This window comes from Hypanus sabinus, chromosome 28 (assembly GCF_030144855.1).
Source record: "Hypanus sabinus isolate sHypSab1 chromosome 28, sHypSab1.hap1, whole genome shotgun sequence".
NCBI lineage: Eukaryota > Metazoa > Chordata > Chondrichthyes > Myliobatiformes > Dasyatidae > Hypanus > Hypanus sabinus.
The window spans coordinates 38,720,078-38,742,352 of NC_082733.1; the positions used below are offsets into that span (position 1 = coordinate 38,720,078).

At 39.2% G+C, this 22,275-nt stretch overlaps 1 protein-coding gene across 8 annotated transcripts in view; it reads right to left on the reverse strand.

Annotated features, from left to right (window-relative positions):
• Nucleotides 1–22,275, reverse strand: part of pias1b (protein inhibitor of activated STAT, 1b) — a 200,446-nt gene that overhangs the window by 52,994 nt on the left and 125,177 nt on the right. For all 8 annotated transcript variants that reach the window (XM_059952988.1, XM_059952987.1, XM_059952993.1 and 5 more), the window contains 3 exons: nt 3,195–3,279; nt 737–784; nt 66–156 (listed from right to left, as the gene is read on the reverse strand). In XM_059952988.1, coding sequence (XP_059808971.1) covers nt 66–156; nt 737–784; nt 3,195–3,279 — 224 coding nt within the window. The remainder of the gene's footprint in view (nt 1–65; nt 157–736; nt 785–3,194; nt 3,280–22,275) is intronic.

Genomic DNA, 22,275 nt, shown 5'->3' on the forward strand with positions numbered 1-22,275 from the left:
CTTATAGCTTTCCCAAATGAGTAAACCAAGAAAAATTCTATTAGACCAACATTTTTAATACTTACTGGAAGGTTACAAGTTTTTCCATTTACTTTCACACAAAGATTTGGGGGGAAATGATCTTCCTGTGGACAACTAGTTTCTGATAAACAAAACCTAGAAAATTAAGAAAATGTTATAAAATTACAATGTTCTCCAGTAATCCCCAACTGCAAGTATTGATTCCTTAACCAACAATGGATACAGTTTGCATTACTAATGTGTTAAGAAATCAAATCATTTCTCCAAATGGATAATATGGTAGGTAAAGTTAAATAATATTTTTTCCACTGTTTCCTTTCTCATTAACAATCCTAACACTTAATAAGTATTCCTCAATGTATTTTGACCTTGCCCAGCTGCAGTCACAGCCCTGAGATTTGAATTTATGGTTCACTCTACATCTACAGATTACTAATCCCATAATTTTACAACGTTACCAAACCCCTGAGCTAATAATATGCATTGGTTCTAAATATATTATTTTAAATAAATAGATTATAGAAAACAATCAAAAAGCTTCCGCCTCCCCTAAACATGATGTTTTGACAATTTTATTTAAAATATTTTTTAGAAATAGTTCGACAGGGCAAATAGAAAAGAATAGAAAAGTCAAACCACAAAAGAAAAGAAAGGAAGAGGGAGAAAGCATTAGATCAGCAAGTTAAATTCAGATAAACAGATAATATACATTTACCGTAACTGAACCTGCACTGTGAAGTCACACTTGGTCCCCGATATGTCCCTAAATAAGAATGAAACATTTTTCAGTTTCAAATTTACATTTGTAGATTAAGTTGTACAAGATAGTAAGATATATTTCAGAAGCATTGAAATGGAGTGATTTACAGAATTTCCCAAAAGCCCAGAAATTTTGTAAGACAAGCTATTTTTCACAATACAATTTTTAAAAAATGGTAGCACCACCAGGTTTGTTTGTTCACAGAATGTGCATATTGTTGGCAACAGCATTGTTCATCTCTATTTTTTCCTGAAATCACACTGCTGACTCTGCACACAGAGTCGATGGTAAGGAAACCCAATTTCTTTCTCCAAAGGACATGAGTTCATCAGATCAATTTTAAAATACAAATCTGCAAGTGTCTAGGTTATAGTCATAGAGACTTGTTTTAAATTCCAGATTTAATTGTTTCTGGGTGGCAGGGTGGAGATAGGAGGTTTAAGGCGCTCCTTCCCTCAACTTGCCTGCAGATCACCCTTGGGCAAGATGTAGTATATGCTTAGACCCCGATCAGGGTCATGTGAAGACATGGGAGCAGGTGGTGGATGGTCGTATGAGCATCCGCACAAGCCCTGGTTATGCAACCACTGACACGAGGCAGAGAATCTCTGAAGAGTATTGATAATGGCTGGGTCACCCTTCCTATAAAGACACTGCCCAGCAGCAGGCAATTGTACAGAAAAATTTGCCAAGAACTATCATGGTCATGGTAACCGTGATCACCCACGTCAAATGGCATTGCATATAATTATGATGATTAATTACTTCAATTTAATTGAAATTCCTCAGCTGTCATGGAAAATTTGAACTGATGATTCTAGATGCTAGTCCAGTAACTTATGCCACCATACCTAGTATTAACCAATAAATTTCACAGTTGAGCAAAATAAACAGTATACTAAAAATTAATGAACAGCATTCACTTTTAATTGCTGGAAAACTATTTCAAATCTTTCTTACATTAACAGAAATTATAATTAGTAAAATTTGTGGAAGAATGATACAAGTTCGTCATAACTACTTGATCAATGCTCAAAACATTTGAGGCAGTTGCCTCAAAATGTTAGAGGAGAATTGCAAAGATGTAAGAGTCACAAACCATATACTGAATCCAAAATATTAGTTATTAGAAATTAGGATACGGTGTGATTTTCCATTGAGGGAAGATCAAGCAGCCAAGGTCAAAAGGCCCAAAATCTTTCAGATAAAAGGCAAAAGTATTATTTGAACCTATGAGTGAGATCAAACCCTTGACTATCAATCAAAAATATCAGTATTTTTGCAATCTGTCAGGATTGTTTTGTCATTTATTTAGAAATTAAAACCACTACTACTGTTATTGTAGTGATGGTCAGTCAAGCCTCATTGCTACAATATACTGAGGGACACCATGGTAGAGGCTTATCCATGTAATCCTTGGCTACAGGTCAGCAATAATTTTCCAAATCACTTGGGAGGGACTGTGCTGCAAATAAATAAACAGTGATTAAATGATCTGCAGTATAAAATGCTGACAAACAGAAGAGTTTAAAATGTGGTAGTGGATCATGCTTTCCTGTAAAGGTGGGGGGGGGGGGTTGGTGGTGTAGTGGTGGAAACATACAATTGATACTCCAAGCAAAGCTGTTTTTCTGTATTAAACATACAAAAATGTCAATGTGAAGACAAAGCTTAATGCTGGCAATTGAAAGTCAGAGAGGGATTGATAATAACAGGCATGTAAAAAGAGGGGAATTGATAAATGATGTGATTCAAATTCCCAAGTTTGCCAGTGATATCAAAGTAGGGGTGGCTGCAAGCAACATGGATGAAAATATTAAATAATGAGATATTGTGAATGAGCAAAAATGCAGTAAATGGATTTCAATTTTCTTTGGAATTAATGTACATTAAGTGTAAAGAACCTGGAAGCAACAGAGATTCAAAAACACGTGATTCTATGAACACAGATCATGTCACAAACAGATTTAGAAAACAACTTAATAATTTAATTGAAATCTGGCTTTTTTAATTGGGGGGCCAGTGGAGTACAAGTGATGTTATGTTACATCCATAAAAAGCTTTGTTAAGAGTATAACTGGAGTAATGAAAACAACTCTGGGCTTCAACACCATGGTAAGTGATGCAACACAGAGTTCTGGAATTCAGAAAGTGAATAATGATTTAATTCAAGCTATTAAAAAGTTTGATGATGGGCAAATGAACAGAAACTATACTTTCTGGAAGTATTCTGCATCAAGAAGATAGAATCTAGAAGATACGTCTAAAAATTGCAGCCTGGCCTCTCAGACATTTAAACATTAAGTAGTCTATAACATTAAGTAGTAACATATTTAGCTCAGCCACTCAAGTTTCCCCACCCTGACAGTACAGTAAAAGCAAACTATGTAAGGAGAGAACAATGATTACTTACATTGAGTTGCTGATCTGTTGAACTTGCTGTGGTGTCAGTGCGAATGCAAAACAAGTCTCCTGAAACCGCTGGCCATTATCTGAAGCTTAAGTAGACAAAAAGGTCAATGTTACAAGTGAAATATTTTTTTAAAATCTGGACACTACTTGGGTTTTCATGAAATAAGTGCATCATGAGGTGATATTACTTTGTTTACTCAACTGCTCCTACCTCAACAGAAACATTTCAGGTCCACATAATAACTTGTTGGCAACAGAAAGTAGATTCCCTGTAACATTCTACTTGTGACAAGGCAGATGAATATATACATTAGTGAAATTCACACTCCTCTGCAGCTATGATGTGCTCAGTGGATATTAGAATCTCTAAAGGATTTAAATTGTACAGAAATGTAGTTCTGTACAATTCACCATTCTCCTCAATGACCTCAACTTGATTATAAATCCATAACCATTGTCACTTAAAAAACATAAAAAGCCCCCCTCCCCAAATAATAATCCAGCTTATTAAGAAAATACATGAGCATATTGCTAGATCTTCCACAGTTCCAATAAATACAGAACACATTGTACACATCTTGTTATCAAACTCATGAAGACTTCTTTGACAGATCTCCCAAACCACTAACATACACCATGCACACAGTTAAGTGCAACAAGCACATGCAGAGGTGAAAGTGAATTCAGTAACCACAAACCAGTGAGAAAAACAACAAAATAAATACAAAATGGACTGAATTTGCAATGCAAATTAGCACACTCTTGGCAATTGAGACCAAAATTTAAGTTTTCAGATAATCACTATCGAGAAAAGTTGCCTTCCCTTCATCATTGTTCCAACTGCATCAATTCACTTGAATACATTACAGTTTTCAGTGTCAGTTCATTTTTTTGCAGACATTGGCTTCCGTTGTAGGACAAGTTCTTTTAATTAGTATAATTAGCAATGAATTTGCAAGTTGTCCACACTGATGGTCACAAATAATGTCCAAATCAAATGAAAACACATGGAATATATTGCTGAATATCAAATAACAAATTCAATTCTGAAATGCAGCAACATCTGGAGAATATTTGCAGTCATTAGGTATTAGTTCTTCAATTAAACATCGACTATTTTAAGCTTTACCTTGGCAGGGTGGAGGTATAAGTGTCGATGTTGATGAACAAGATACAAGTTTTCAATTAATGCCAAACATTCATCAGATGACACAGGTCAAATTCAAACCATCTTAAGTGTGGGTTTTTCTCAATTCAGTCAAGTGTCCCTTGTCAAATCTATGGAATTTCAGATCCAAGGCTCACTTCAACTAAGACTAAGCATAATGTACTCTCAGACCATTTTATTAGGCATACCTACACACCTGCTCATTAATGCAAGTATCTAATCAGCCAATCAAGTGGTGGCAACTTAATGTATAAAGCATGCAGACATGTCAAGAGGTTCAGTTGTTGTTCATTTCAAACCTCTGAAAGGGAAAGAAATGTGATCTTAATTACTTTAACCGTGGAATGAATGTTGGTGCCAGAGAGGCTCAGAATCTGCTGATATCCTGAGATTTTCATGCACAAGTTTATGGAGTTTACAGAGAATGGTATGAAAAGTAAAACAAAATCCAGTGAGTGTCAGTTTTGTGGATGAGAATGCCTTGTTAATGAGGGTCAGAAGAGAATGGCCAGACTGGTTCAAGCTGACAGGAAAGTGACAGTAACTCAAATAACCAGACAATATAAAAGTGGTGTTCAGAAGATCACCTCAGAACACAACACCTAGAACCTTGAAGTGGATGGGCTATATCAGCAGTAAACCACGCTCATACACTCAGTGGCCACTAAGTGTACATGAAAATCACTAGTAGTGCTAGATACTAGAAATCTGTTTTAAAGGAAATACAGTGTACTAGAAACACTTGGCAGATTAAACAGCATCTATACAAAGATTCAAAACTCACAGCAAATGTCTGCTGACCAACTTCATTTTCAAATAGATTTATCTAAAACTAATAGAGATATTAGCCAATTTGTTCCCCATAAAGTACTTAAGGAAGAAACTATAAATATAACCCAGTAATTTGAATTTGTTTTATCTCAAGCATTTATGGTATTTTTTTAAGACCTTGTTCAGATCAAAGGATCCACCTGGGCCAGCTGAGATCTAATCAGGCAGGTGTGGGCAAAAATTATTCAATAATAGTCTTTAGCAAAGCAAACAGCTTGTTTGTCTTGCGTTATCAAGGATTCAGACACTGGCCTTGCTTCAATTATATGGGGCCTAGGTTTGAGCCCACACCTGGAGAGGACCCACCTGCTCTTCAGGGAGTAGTGTGAAGACTCAAGTCCTGTTTAAACATATCTCCCTTCGAGAGAGATTAAGAGTTGGCTTATTAGAGGTTGGGATACAGTGTGATTGTCCAATGAGGGAATCAGGTATTTTTTAAATCACTGACTTGTTATGGAAGTTGTTGTTTTATGGCAGCAATACATTGTGAATATATAACAATTCCTATAAAATACAATAAGAAATATATAAAAATAAGTAGCACTAAAAGAGAACAAAATAGCGAAGTAGTGGTCATGGACCGTTTAGAAATCTGATGGCTTGAGGTGAAGAAGCTATTCCTAAAACCTTGAGTGTGTGCCTTCAAGCTCTGTACCTCCTTCTTGATGCCAGCAATGAGAAGAGGGCGTGTCCTGGGTGGTAGGCCCTTAATGATGGATGCTGCTTTTTTGAGGCATCACTTTTTGAAGAATTCCTCAATGATGGATGGTGGATCAAGAAGCCAAGGCCAAAAGACCCAAGATCTTTCAGATGAAAGCCCATCAGCTTTAAATATCAATTGCTTCTCTCTCCAACATCCTGTCTGAACTGAAAAACTCCTGTCTTTCCTGATTTTTTTTTTGAACAGCTTCATTATTTTGCACTCCGAAGAGTAAAGAATGAGTAGCAATTTCATTGAAACAAAATTAAAAGAGAATTGCAAGGACAGTTGCTGAATGTTTTGCACAGCCCAATTGAAAACTAAGGGTGGACTATTTAAGTCTACTGAGGGATTTCATCTTTCAAATACCTGGCATTCTTCATCCAAGAAGGCTGTGGTTGTCCACACAGTGAATTTAACAACAAACAATAGGAGTTTGGATACAAAAATATTCCATGGATTTGAGATTGGAGTAGAAAGATGCAGATGTGCTACTCTTACTTCTATTTGTGGTTTTAAATTACATGACAGTTTTATGTCACTCATTGCTCAATAAAGCAATTTACAGTTAAGAGCTAAAAAATATTGGAATTGCATTTTACAAGTCAAAGTTGATCACAAGAAGGCAATTAGCACAATTAGTAATTGGCAAACCTCTCACCCTGGAGGCCAAAAGTATAACAAGAACAGAAGTGACTCCAATAAATTAACCTGGGAAAAGTACAAAGTCATTCCCTCGTAATCACATGCACAGTAAGCACAATTTTTTAGTCAAAGCTGCTCCTCTTTGATGAGATTACAATGATGAAGAGGAATTTCTTTAGCCAGAGGGTGGATGAATCTGTGGAATATCAAATCACTGGGTATATTTAAAGCTGAGGTTGATAGGTCCTTGATTAATAAGAGCGTCAAAGGTTATTGGGAGAAGGCAGGAGAATGGGGTTGAGAGGGATAATAAATCAGCCATAATGGAATAGCGATGCAGAGTGGATAGGCTCAATGACCTAATTATGCTCCTATGTCTTCTGGTCTTGGACTACTCACATACAGTAGTGGGAAAATGCACCATTTGACAAAACTGTCTAAATCACAAGAGACAAAAATAGCACCAAAACAGGTTCTTGATATACTTTGTCTCACGGAAGCCTGTTGAAAACTGCTGATATTTGGGAAGGTCACATTAGGGTTAATACCCTATTCCCATTTGTGGTGATAAAGTCTGATGACATCCAGGATTAGTTTCATACACAGACAAGTTACTGCAAAAGATGAGGGGAATAAAGTGGCTGGAATTGCTTGCTGAAGTGAATGATTCACCCACTCAAATTGCCAATCTGTGTACTGACCTGTAAAGAAAAGTAAAGCAGCAGTTAAACACTTCCCCCATGGGAAAGGAATATGAAGACAGTCCTCCCATTGATTTTTGCTCAATCAACAGATTGCCAGGAGTGCACTGGCAGGCATCCAAAGCAGAACTCATTTCCTCAGCTTAAGAGTATTGCATTTACAAAAACAAGCATCCATTTTGTATTGAAACAGTTAATATAGCTTCTTGGGAATCTTAATCTCTTTGGAAACTACAAAATATATATTTTCAGGACATGGATGTTGCCAGAAAGGTGAGCATTTATTGTCCATCCATTTTGGTGAGCTGCCTTCAGTAACCAGTCCTAATGTACTCCTGCTTTGTTATTGGACATGGAGTTGCAGGATTTAGATCAGTCAACAAAATTACAATATACTTCCAAATTAAGATGGTATTCAATATGCAGATGGTGGTGTTCTTAAACTTGCTCCTCTAGTCCTCCCTGGGAGTGAAGTTCTGGATTTGGAAGATGCCAGAGTGGCTTGGATGAGCAACTGTAGTGCTTCTTACAAATGGTACTTGCTGCTGACACTGTGTCACAATGATATAGGGATAGAATGCTTCAGGTGGTGGGTAGGGTACTAATCACACTAATTTATTCTGAATGGTGTTGCATTGAGTGTATTTAGACTTCACCTTGCCTAATATAGGCAGTTGCTTCACCCAGGCAAGCAGAACATATTACACCATACTTCGGACTTGTGTTCTGTAAACTGAGAATTATTATGCTATCAGGAGGCAAGACACTTGCCACTGGATATCAAACCTCTGATCTGTCCTTGTAACCACATTATTGTTGCTGGTCTGGCTGATTTGGTAGTGACTTTCAAGATATTATGGTGATGCGATGACAGGTCAGAACAATTCCTTACACTTCAAGTAGTGTCATGGAATCGTGAATATCCATCTACTTCTTGGAGAAAGAGCTGCAAAATGTCCCTGAACCAAAAACAGCATGATTGTTAATTTGTATCCCTAAATTTGTATGCCTAAATAAGTACAGCTGATTATTTTTAACACAGTTCATATCCAACTGGAATATCCAAACTTACTCACTAGAAAGTTTCTGAGAGAAGAATGACAGGAAATATACAATGAATTTACAAGTCCTACAGAAATTTTGACCTTACTTGAAATGTTATATACTGTATTTGTGAAACTGTAAGGGAATGGGAGGCAGTGGTTATGTTGGCTAAATCTACGTGCAACCGAAATCAAACATTTTAACTAGGGCTGATGTCAACGTCTATTCAAACTCTTTCATGTTACACTAAGCTGCAATCACAACCCATACCAGAAACTGAAGACAGGTGCAATAATATACAGGCAACCTCTCACATGTGCAAGACTATCACTGTTCATGAAATGGCATGTGTTAAGCTAGGGCATCAAAAGGTCAAGATTGGACTTTGATTATTTTGGATAGTTGCCCACTTAACAAGCCACAGTTGGAGCATTGTGTGCAGTTCTGGCATCAAGCAACAGGAAGGAAGTTAGAGCCATGGAAAGAGTCAGTAACACAATGCCAAGAATTTAAGTTTACATTTATGAAGACATGAAGAATTGAGGCTTTTGTTTCCACCATATGCAAGATGCTATACGAAAAGTTTTCAAAATTCTAATGATGCTTGAAAGAGATAATGAAAGTTTGATCTCTATAATAGGCAAATCTGGAGATCAAAATAACCACTGGAAGAACGTAGTAACAACATAGAAGTTGAACTATTTGGAACTTTGCTAGAACACCTCTTACTCCTTGTGGTTTCCAACAAACTGGAAAAGTATTTGCAAAAATACAGCGCAAAAAAAAGCTATCTTTTTTTGATAGGGCAAAAAAAGAGCATGGTAACAGGCTCTTCCAGGCCATTGAGCCTGCACTGTCCAATTACACCCTTGTGACCGAATAACCTTACACATCTTTGGGATGTGGGAGGAAACCGGAGCACCAGGAGGAAACCCACAGTTACAGGGAAAACATACAAATTCCTTACAGTAGAAATTAAACCCTGATCACTGGCACTGTAAAACATTATGCTAACTTCTACATCACAGAGCCACCCTGATAATCTGGAATGATTGAAGACATCACCCATTAGATTAATATTACATAGCACGACAAAATACCTAAATATTCTAGTGAAGTTCAAAATTACTTGAATTGTTTTTCAACATTTGAGGTCTGAGAAAGTTAGAGCACTTCCTAATCAAATAGTTCCTTCTAGCTTTAGCATTAAAGACTTTAACTGTAACCCATACAGTTGAACAAATATTCAACATATACCTTTGCATAAAATAAAACACTGGAAAAAGATTTGTGAGAGGCACAAGAAAACAGAAGGCATGAATGAGGGCAATTGAGCACAACAGCTATATGTCACAGCACTCAGTGCAGCTGTCTCACAACTCCAGAGCCTGGCTTCAATACTAACCTCTGAAGCTGCCTGTGAGGAGTCAGACTATTCTCCCTGCGGTTCTATGGATTTCAGACAGGAACTCTGGCTTCCTCCTACATACCAAAGGTTTGTTAAGACTTAGTGTATTTAAATTCCAAAAGAACTAAAGAGGTTGATGTATATGAGAGAGAATACATTACTGGACTACAGGAAGAAGGGGGGGGGGGTGGAACAGATGGGAAAAAGGAAAACAAAATGAGAGAAATAGTAGTAGGGGAGACAGACAGTCATTACCCTGAGGGAGTAATATTAGTTTATAAACACAAGAGTTTCTGCAGATGTAAGAAATCCAGAGCAAAATGCTGGAGGAACTCAGGAGATCAGACGGCCTCAATGGAGATCAATAAATAGTCGAGATTCTAGGCATCTATGGTGAGGAATAAGCAGTTAATACTTAAGGCTGAGACTCTTCATCAGGATTGGAAAGGAAGGGGGAAGAAGTCAAAATGTTTCCTCTGGCATCCTGTTGATGTTGGCTTGCCAGCGGGGTAGAAACTTGAAGGCAGGAACAGAAGAAAATGGAAAAGGAATGGGCTCAGATGAGAGTGACCGTGAGGATAAAGTATAAGCCCAGTTTTATCATATTGGAGACATCACTTTGCCCCATTCACATGCAACTTCACAAGCTTTTTTTTCTTCTTTTCTTCCCAGCTGTGAAAAGGTGTCTCACATTTGAAACACTGACTCCTTTTCTCTTCTGGAGATACTGACTGATCTATTGAGGGCTCTAGCAATTTTTGTTTCTATATTTTAGAATCAGGTTTATTCTCACTGACATAGGTTATGAAATAAGTCCACAGTGATGAAGTGCTTTGAGAAGTTAGCTTTGAAATATATCAGCTCCTGCCTGTGAAGCCACTTGGATCAACTCCAGTTTGCTAACCGGAGCAACAGGTCCACAGTTGATGCCATCTCACTGGCTCTTCACTCAACCCTAGAACATTTGGACAGCAAAGATGCAACATCAGGATGTTCTTTATAAAATGCAGTCAAGCATTCAATACCATCATCCTCTCAAAACTAATCAACGAGCTTCAAGATCTTGGCCTCACTTGGCCTCCTTATACAATTGGATTCTTAGTTTCTTCACTTGCAGATCCCAGCCAGTTCAAACTAGCAACAACATCCCCTCCACAATCTCCATCAGCACAGGTGCCCCACAAGGCTGTGTGCTTAGCCGCATGTTCTATTCACTTTACTCTTATGACTGTCTGGTTAAGCACAGCTCCAATACCGAATTCAAGTTTGCTGACAACATCATTGTCGTAGGCCAAATAAAAGAGGCAATAAATCAGCATATGGGAGGGAGATTGAAAATCTGGCCGAGCAGTGTAACACAACAACCTCTTACTCAGTGTCAGCAAGACAAAGGAGTTGATTATTGACTTCAGGGGGAGAAAACCAGAGGTTCATGAGCCAGTCCTCAGAGTATCAGAGCTGGAGAGGGTCAGCAATTTTAAATTCCTCGGTATTATTATTTCAGAGCACCTGTCCTGAGCCCAGCATTTAAGTGTAATAATTATAAGGAAGCACGCAGCAATTCTACTTCTGTAGATGTGTGGTGGAGAGTATATAGACTGGTATGGAATCACTAATGCCTGTCCCACCATTGAGCACATCCACATAAAATGCTGTCACAGGAAAGAGGCATCCATCATCAGGGACTCCCACCACCAGAACATGCTCTGTTCTCGCTAGAGCCATCAGGAAAGTGGCACCAGAACCTCAACACTCACACCATCAGATTCAGGAATAGTCATTACCCTTCAACCATCAAGCTCTTGAACCAAAGGGATAACTTTACTTGCCCCATCAGTGAAATGTTCCTACATGTATCACTTTCAAGGATTCTTCATCTCAGGTTCTCGATATTTATTATTTATTTATTATTTCTTTCTATTATGGTTATGATTCTATTATGGATTTATTGAGTACACCCACAAGAAAAAGAATCTCAGGGTTGTATATGGTGACAGATATGTACTTTGATAATGCATTTACTCTGAGCTCTGAAAAGCAGTTCAGTGCAACATGAGGATGGGTTTTCAGGCTCCTATACCTTCTCCCCACTCGTAGTAACATGAAGAGGGTACGCCCTGGATGGTGATGTCCTTTAAAGCTTTCCAGTAAAGACTCTCACCATCCGCAACATGCCCTACTTACGGCATCTACATATTTTTATTTTCAGATGAATAGTTGATATTTTGACCGAAGGGTGAATAGATCAGTGATCTGGTAAATTGGTTTATTGTCACGTGTCAAGGTGTGATGAAAATCTATTTTTGCATGCTGTCCATACAGATTATTAAAACGGTGCATTGAGGTGGTACAAAGGAAACCAATAGTAGATTGCAGACAGCATTTACATCATTTACAGTGAAAGTGCAGGCAGGCAGACATTGACACAAAACGATAACAAGGCAGAATACGAGGGAAAAAATCCATCTAACTGCAATAGCTACAGTTCATAGAAACATAGAAAATAGGTGCAGGAGTAGGCCATTCGGTCCTTCGACAATTTTATTACAACAGGGTGGAAGCTGTTTTCAGCCTGGAAGTACTTGCTTTCAGGTTTGTGTCGGCTGCCCAATGTAATGAGGGAGAAGGGAAAATCTCTGGGATGGTTGGGGTCTTTTATTATGTTGGCTGTTTTGCAAGGCAGTGAGAAAAACAGACGGGGTCCACAGAGGGGAAACTGGTTTCCATAATAAATTCCTTGCAGCTTCTTGCAGTCAGGGGCTAAACAGTTGCCTTAGCAAGCTAAGCTACATCTGGATAAGATGCTTTCTAAAGTGCATTGACAAAATATTGATGAGAGTCAAAGACAACACGCCAAATTTCTTTAGTGGCCTGAGGAAGCAGAGGCAGTGGTACCATACAACACACACAAAATGCTGGTGGAACACAGCAGGCCAGGCAACATCCATAAGGAGAAGCGCTATCGATGTTTCGGGCCGAGACCCTTTGTCAGGACTAGCTGAAAGGAAAGATAGTAAGAGATTTGAAAGCAGTGGGGGGGGGGGGGGGGAGAGAAGGGGGAAGAACGTAATGATATGAGAAGACCTGAAGGGGTCGGATGAAGCTAAGAGCTGGAAAGGTGATTGGCGAAAGTGATACCGAGCTGGAGAGGGGAAAGGATCATGGGACGGGAGGCCTTGGGAGAAAGAAAGGGGGGGGGGGGGAAGCATCAGAGGGAGATGGAGAACAGGCAAACAACTAAATAATGTCATGGATGGAGTAAGAAGGGGAGGAGGGGCATTAACGGAAGTTAGAGAAGTCAATGTTCATGCCATCAGGTTGGAGGCTACCCAGCCAGTATATAAGGTGTTGTTCCTCCAACCTGAGTTTGGATTCATTTTGACAGTAAAGGAGGCCATGGATAGACATATCAGAATCGGAATGGGACGTGGAATTAAAATGTGTGGACACTGGGAGATCCTGCTTTCTCTGGTGGACCGAGCGTAGGTGTTCAGCGAAACGGTCTCCCGGTCTGCGTCAGGTCTCACCAATATATAAAAGGCCACACCGCGAGCACTGGACGCAGTATACCACACCAGCCGACTCACAGGTGAGGTGTCACCTCACCTGGAAGGACTGTCTGGGGCTCAACCTGGTTGGACCAAGGCAGGCTGCAAATGATGTTCACTTCTAGCAACTTGAAACTCAGCTCTCTCCATCTCAGTATTATTGATGCAAAGAGGAATTTGTGCAACTGTTTGCTTCCTGGAATCAAAGACCAACTCTTGCTTTGCTGACAGGTTGTCATGTCACCATGTCATTAGGATCTTTATCTCCTTCCTACACTTTGACTCATTGTTATTTGAGATGCAGCCAACTATGATAATGGCACCCAAGTCATGGAGTTAGAACAGTAATATGCATAGAAAATAAGAGTAGGGGCTCACGATACAGCCTTGTGGGGCACTAGAATTGAAAATAATTATAGCAGAAACATAGCTGCTTATTATTATTGACTGTGGGCTGTTGCTCAGGAAGTCAAGAATCTAATTTCAAAGTGTATCACCTCTCCAATATGCATGCATGACTTAGCCTTGGAAGTGCAAGATAATTTCTAGAATTTGTGGATAACACAAGATTTGCAAACTTTATGAATTGAAAGGATAATGGTGATCGATATAGAGGGTGGCAGTTAGTAAATAAAGTTTAATGGGAGAACCATACTGTTCTAGAGGAGATGAAGGAATGAGTGGGGGGGGGGGAGAGAGGAGGAGGAGATGAGGACACAAATCATTAAAGAGCGAGCAGATTGAGAAAGCAGTTAATAAGGCAGCCCTAAGCTTTACTGATAGAATAGAACTTGATTGTCAAAACAAGATTGCAGTGCTACTCCAGCCTGTGCAAAACATTTACATGCAACAAGCAACTTCAGCAGCCCGTAACACTCAAAGGCCATTGGCAAGTCAGGATATAGCATTATTCAGCTACACAACAGCCCTCAGGAAGAAGCTATTTTTCAGTCTTACTGTCTTGGCCAAGATGTTTCTGTATCCCCTAGCAGATGGCAGGAGACTGACCAGAGGGTGTCAGGGATTGGATGGGTCTTTAATGATGAGTGTGCCATAGGAATAGAATACAGCACAGCTGAACCTTTATAAAACACTGGCTCAAAGTAACAATAACAGGTGAGAAACACTGATTTTATTTGAGATACAATACAGAATAGGCCCTTCTGACACTTTGAGCACCTATCAATTCCAACACCCCCCCCCCCCCCCCCATTTAACCAGTGCCAAATCAAAGGGCAATTTACAATGAGCAATTAACCTAGGAACCACTACACCTTTGGACAGTGAAAGGAAGCCTATGCAGTCACAGGGAGAATGCATACATTCCTTCCAAGCAGCAATGGGAATTGAACAACTATGCTACCGTGCCACCCTTCTTAGGAAAAGGCCAAGTAATACACAAAATAATTAGGAGTCAGGACATATTGAACAGTCAGTAGCAGTTTCCTTTGGAGGGATCAAATCCCAAAGGTGACAAGTATTAAGGTGGGGGGGGGGGTGGCAGGGGGAAGGAAGAGAGAACTATCATACAGCACATGGTTGGAAAATGGAACACGGGCTGTACTGTGGTGGAGCCAGATACCATTGTGGCCTTCAAGAAATTGAATAAAGAGATCACATAGGAAGACTTGCAAGTGATAGAGATGGGGCTGGTAGATGGATCTAGAGCAGAGGTTCCCATCCTTTATGACATGGATCCCTATCATTAACTGAGGGGGTCGATGGACTCCAGGTTGGGAACTCCTGATCCAAAGAGTTGGTCCTTTAGAGGGTGGGGTGAAAAAGGGCACAAGAGCTCTTACCATGCAACACGGAAACCACTGATGGTTTTGTTTCCACCATAAGGAAGGCATTCAGAGGCTTTCAAAATTCCAAAATGATGAACATGGTGATAGGGTGATAGACTGATGTCTTATTGCACTAATCGACAAAGTAAATCGGTTTAGAGCATCACTGGTACAAAACTGCCAGGGGTGGTGATTGAGGCAGATATATTAGGATCATATAAGAGATTTAAATAGGCACATGGATGAAAGAAAAATACAGGAAGGATGTGTCAGTTTGATCTTGGAGTAGGTTAAAAAGGCCAGCACAATATTGTGGGCTGAAGGGTCTGCACTATTTTCTCTTCTATAATGCTTTACTATAATACTAAGGGGGTGTACATGAATTGGCTTGAGAATATTTATTTATTGACTTTATTTATTTCTTACATCCTTCATATACATGAGTAAAAATCTTTACATCTGTCTAAATGTGCATTGTGCAATCCTAGTAATTTATAATAAATAGAACAGTCAATGTAACATAGAAATACACTGAGATCAGCACAAGTTAATCATTCCGATGGCCTGGTGGAAGAAGCTGTCCCCGGAGCCTGTTGGTCCTGGCTTTCATGCTGCAGTATCGTTTCCTGGATGTTAGCTGTCTGCACCACTCTGCAGAAACTTGCGATTAAGGGAGATACAGTTCCCATACCAGCCAGTCAGGATGCTCTCAATTGTGTCCCTGTAGAAAGTTGTTAGAATTTGGGGGGCCCAAGTCAAACTTCAACTGTCTGAGGTGAGAGGTGTTGTTGTGCCTTTTTCACCACACAGCTGGTGTGTACAGACCACGAGGTCCTCAGTGATGTGGATGCTGAGGAACTTACAGCTGTTTACCCTCTCAACCGGACATCCATTGATGCCAACAGGGGTTAGCCTGTCTCCATTCTTTCTGTAATCCACAACCAGTTCCTTTGTTGTGCGACATTGTCTAACTTGCTGGTTCTCCCTCAATGTTCAACAATTAAACAAAGAAGAAATTACATTCTAGATTATTTAACATCATTTCTTGTACACAAGTGCAAGAACAAAATGATTGTTACTCCAGATCACATGCAGCACAAAAAAATTAAAACAATAATAATAATAAAACAATATTAATACACAAGATCATTCATATACACGGATTGTGCTGTATGCCCACGAAGTGATGCTAGGCTATACATAAAGTGACTTACAGGAAATAATAAAAGTAGTGGTGGAGTTTGTGGGTGGAGGTGTTGATCAGCATAACTGCTTGGGGGGAAAGCAACTGTTTTTGAGTCTGGTGATACTGGCAGAGCCCTCTCCCTAATGGGTGTGAGTCACAGACCATAAGCAGGGTGTGTGGGATCCTTCATGATGTTACTGGCCCTTTTCCATACATGTCCTTGATGCCAGGTAGGATGTTGGTGCAGTTTTAAGTATCCATTGCAGAGCCTCCACTGCACTGCAGTTTCTATACCAAGCAGAGATGCAGCTTCTAGGATGCTCTCTTCTGTGCACCTGTAAAATGGCACGAGAATGGATGTGGGAAGTCCAGCTCTCTTCAGCCTTTTCATAGGTTGGTGAGCATTCCTGGCTGCGTAGGATGTATTCTGGGACCATGCGAGGTTCTGGGTGATGAAAGTGAGCAATGTACAAAATACATTCAACAAAAGGAATGATGACAAAAGTCAAAGGTAAGGAGGAGATGGCATGGATGGAATCTAATGAAAGGTGGACTGGAGGGTGGATGTAATTAGAAACTGCAAAGTAATCAGCACCAGCAGCTACAAGGAACAGTGCTTATAAAGTTACTGAAGTTCAAGTTTAACTGTAATTCAACCATACTCAGATACCCATGAATACAGCCAAATAAAACAGTATTCCTCCAAGACCATGGTATAAAGCATAGTGCCAAAAGTCATACACAAGTCAAGAATCTGTCTTAAAGGCTGTACACTCCTTCACTAAAAGCAAAACAGGAAACACTAGTGTGACTCAGGCTGGTTGCTAAGTAATATACAAACTGCAGAAGGAGCACAATAGGTCAAGCAGCATATATGGAGGGGAATGAGCCATCTCAACCCAAAATGTAACCATAGATGCTGCCTGACCGACTGAGTTCCTCCAGCTTCTTGTATGATGCTATAGATTTCAGCACCTGCAATTTCTTCTTTCTTTGGGTTCCTTAGCAAGCACTGGTACACAATTTCCCCAATCCTCGATGGAGGCAGATTTGTCCCATGTGAGCATCTGTGGCCACCATTAGTTAAACTTAAACTCTTATCCCAAAGTGGTGGAGGCACAGTCCATGAGCAGGGGGTGTGGGATCCTTCATATTACTGGGTGAGATTAAAAATGATAGTGGACGTGAATATTATGTCTATGAGATTCAGCACTTTACCCAACAGAAGTAAAAACAGAATAAATTGAGTGGCCTCAACAACAGACCAATTTTATCTTTTTAAATACTAACAGGCTGTGTATTTCCAGCATATGCTGGTATTCAGTAAATTACTGAAAGTTAATAACAATTTGACCAGCAGTATTAATCGATATTAATAAGTTCGCTGCATTGTTCATTCACTTGTTCTAATGCCAGGGAAAATAAGAGACCTGTGAATATATTTAATGCTGCACTAATATTGCACAACTCAAGCACAGCTTTTGGGTCTCAGAGGAGCAGTGAATATGCAATCCATTAGGGAAAGTGTAAAACAACATGTCACAGAGGCAGCTCAGTGTGCAAATTGATACTACTCGCCTCACACTTCTCCAAGGATCTTCACCCTGTTGTGGTGGAGGGGCTTGTCAGTTCCCGAAATTGATACCGTCTGGAGCTTAGCTCCTGGTCGGGTCACCACGGTGGCAAATTTAAGGGTGAGATTCCAGAGATCCAACCAAGATCTCAGCATGGGAGCTGGAGGAAGATGACAACACATCACAATGGCAGTGAAGGAAGAGGAAGGCTGCAGCAGGAAACTGTACCCAGTTGTCTTAGCATTCCACATCACTGGACCCTGATCATGATCTGTGAATGACTGTGGCGGCTGCCTGTGCATCAGCCTTCCCATTACACAAACTATGCACAGGTGCTCCCTATTAAGGGAATAACCCCTTAGGAGAACATCACCCTCTACTTGAGTTGATCACATGACTGAAACTTCTTTCACGATGGAGACCTCCAATCCTGTCCAAGGTAAAAAGACAATTGATGCTGACAGAAAGCCACAATGTAAACAGCGATGATTTAGAAAAGGATCCTTGGGTAAATTGAAATCAAAGAATAGCAGACAACTCCAATATTTAAAAAAAAAGGGGGGTTCAAAAAGGGTCTTAGGGTGAATTAAAAATCGAAGATTGGCAAACAAACATTAACTCAACAATGGGAGGCCTTTTATGCTGGAAATATTTCAGCTGCCGTTTAAGTACATTCCCATAAGGGAGATGGGTAAGGAAATTAAAGACAGCTCCATGGATGACAAAACAATGAGAACAAAATAGAGAAGAGAACACAGCCTATGAAATGTATCAGGTTACTAACTCAAGTGAGAGCGGGGCTGATTACAGGAAGTTCAAGCAGAAATTACTAGAAGGAAGTCAGACAGGAAAAGTGAGAGATGAGAAAAGACTGGCAGCAAAAATAAAAACATATTCTATAGGTACATAGAGGAAAAGGATTTAAAAAACTGTCAGAACAGAAGAAATTTTACTCGTGCAGTTACAGCGCATGGCTCAGATACAAAATGAGTATGTTTACATCATTCTGGGTTAGAAACAGACAGACAACTAGAAAAGTCAGATACAGTTGAAGCAGTCAAATCACATCAAAGCATCCCCAAACTACTGTGAAAAAGGTAGATATTGGAAAAGCACTAGTCATAATCTACTGATTTAGGGTGTTAATCAAGGACTGGAAATTTCTAACTGTAACACCCTTTTTCAAAAGTGGAGGTACTATGGATAAGTCAAGTAATGATAAACCAGTAATTAAGGTGGTGGGGAATGTGCTAAAAGCAATAATTAGGGTCAGACTCCCCAGTATTCTATAAGTGTGCACTATCTGGAGAAGTCCAGTAGGGATTTGCTCAAGACAAACTTTATCTAATTAACTTGATAAACAATTCTGATAGAGTAACAGAAAGTCAATGGGGGGATAAAATTGGCTGTATAAATGGACTTCAAATAGGTACTTCAAACAGTTCTGCCTTCTGCCACCTTCCTTTAAAATCCTGGTGAAGGGTCTCAGCTCGAAGCGTTGACTATATTCTCCACCAGAGATGTTGCCTGACTTGCCAAGTTTTTCCAGCATTTTGTGTGTTGCTCAGGCTTGTCATCAAGCCTGGAGACAACAGAAAAGGTGGCACAGCTATAAGGATAGAAGAGGATAAATAATAGGAAATATTTGGAGTGAAAGGCTATTTTTAAACAAAGGATTGTTCAGTGTGGAGCCCCCCGCAGGCAACACAAGAATTGTGATTTTTGGAGTAATAATTTGAACTTGGAGCCCCTGAATTCTGGGATACGTACATGCCAACTCCCACTTTACAGGTTGGTGTTCCAAGATATTGCGCTGAATTGCTATTTCCAGTAACATGAAACTGCGTCATTAGCGCATGCACTGAGAAACACTAATTGAAAGGAATTTATTTTGATTTCTTTCTTTTTATCCCCCTCAGCCCTCCATATATATTTTGTGAGATGAGTTTTATTCCATATTGAATACTTCTGGGTGGTGATGTGTGAATTCTGTAAGGCATCGGATAGAGCAATTGCTCTATTTATAGATAAAGATTAGGGATACTGAAAAAGCCTAATGGAAAAGCCTAAAAGACAGGAAAATTTCTTTTGAAAAACAGTGGAGAATTAGGAATGTATTGAAAGGTTGGAGATAGGTTCAGTTATGACTTTGGCACAGAACTGGACAAATACCTGAAGGGAAAAATTTGCAGGGCAATGAGGGGTCAAATTTGGGGGGCATTGAGGAAGTCCAAGTTAGTGTGAGTATCTGCACAGATCCAGCACAGTTAGCATGGATTCATGGGCCAAACAGTCTTCATCTGTGATTCAAGCAAGAGTCTGGAAACATCTTTTGTTTTCAGTGCAATTCCCAGGAGTCATAAGGTCCACAAAACAATCTTATTTTTCCCACTAACTGACAACGTTAGGTAAACCAGTAGATAGCGGGAAAATCAAAAGGAAATTATGCTCTTGTTAAAGAGCTCATGCTTCAAGTTAGAAGGGCATGTGGAAATAATTCTAAAACTAAATCAACACTGAAATGCATTTCACCATGCATTACTTTGCAATAATTTCAAAAGGCTCCATTTATAATATGTCTACTTTTGCCCAGATTTAGGTTTGCCAAGTTTCATGTTAAAAATGTCATGTGAAAGCAAGGTTTGTTAATTTTCCTTCCATGTCATCTCACATTTCATGCTGATTTAGAAACCAAGACAAAGGGTCTTTTCAAATCTAGAACAATTACAGCAAACAAAATAAATCACACCAAATTTTATATAGAGATCAAGTCCTTATCATTATTTAAAATTTGGGAAAAATAGCTTATGTTAACTACATATATATGTGCAGTTAAGCATGGTAGTCCCTAAACTGTATCCAAAAATGCTTCTCCACAAACTCCATGATCTATAAATGGCACTCATCACTCAATGTATTATACAAATGACCATGGGTAGTTAATGGCTTGGGAATAAAATAATCTAGGTCAAACTTGAACTTTTTTTATTCCACTGTAAGCAGCCTTTTAATACCAGCGACTAAAATAAATGCTTACACGTGTGATTGTCCAATTCCTTCCAATTTTACTGCCGACATTTTATTACTCTGCACCAGCCTATCCACCATCGATGACATATTCAAAGGTGATACCTCAAAAAGGCAGCATCATTAAGGACTCCCAGCATCCAGAACATGCCCTCTTTTCATTACTACCATGGGGGAGGAGACACCCACTCTTCATCTCTGTTATAGAGTATTCTGGAGTTAAGTGAATATAGCAGATATTAATTCAAGAAGAAGAACCGGTCTTGAGTTCTTAATGCAAGTTGTAAATTGCAAGCAGTAAATTGAAGTTAAAAATCACACTTCTGCAAATAAGCAATTTGCCTGTTAAGAGATATGGTTTGCACAATGGTGTCAATAATGTATTTTTCCACATGCACCAGGTAAATGTTAAGACAATGAGGTTGTGTTAATTGGCCTGCATGAATCCAGGCAACTATGGGCTTCATCTAGTTCTCTGTCAAAAGTTTATAGAATATTTGTGTTCATTATTTTCTCCAAAAAGGTGTTTAACCTTCAGACCCATCAATTACAATGTGCTTCCATTATAAATATGTACCTCAAAAGGAACGTTTGTCAACATAAAGCATTGGAGTAAACTGTCATTTTAACAACTGAATTGTACTGAATTATCTAGAGTTAACTTTAATCTTAAGGGTATAAAATTGTGATGTACTTTTGAGTTTGTGAGGCTCTACCAAGAGTATCTCCATGAGAATGCCTGCTTGTTGCAATAAGTAAAGACTTCTATATCACCAGCTTCAGTGTCTCTCTGGTGACTTCGATCTCAATCACAACACCCTCTGCCATTAGATTTCTGAATGGTCTGTGGACACTACCTCAATATTATTCCTCAGGTTACACAAACACACACTGTACATTAATGTATTGCTCTGTACTACTGCTGCAAACAAACTTCATTAAGTTAGTGATAAATAAAAGATTCTGAAACAATTTTTTCTGCCCCTTAACTATTTTTCTGAATCCAATCTTTCATTCTTCCTTTTTAGTTTTTGATCCCCTATCTAAATTTCTATGACTGATCATTCATTCTGAACCTGCCTGGCTCATACACCACACTATTTAAAGGTATTTCAGTCCAGTTAATTTGGAAGTATATGGCTCTTACACTATTCACACAAATCCTATGCGCTCTGCAGAGATATTGCAACTTATGTCTAACTTTACAGGAAACTGTGCTCCAAATTGCCATCAAGTTTATGAAATCTTCAGGCTTCAGGACCAGCTGGTATCATTTGATTGCAGCGGAGCACAAAATTGAACAATTAGGCTCAATTTACCCCTATAGTCCAGAAACTGGAATCCAAGTCTGTAAAAGCATAATGTTACCAGAAGTAACTGGTACATGTAAAGTATTGTTAAATCTTCCACCATCAAAACTAATTTTTAGAAGTTTACTATTTTTCTAAGTTGTTGATCTTGTT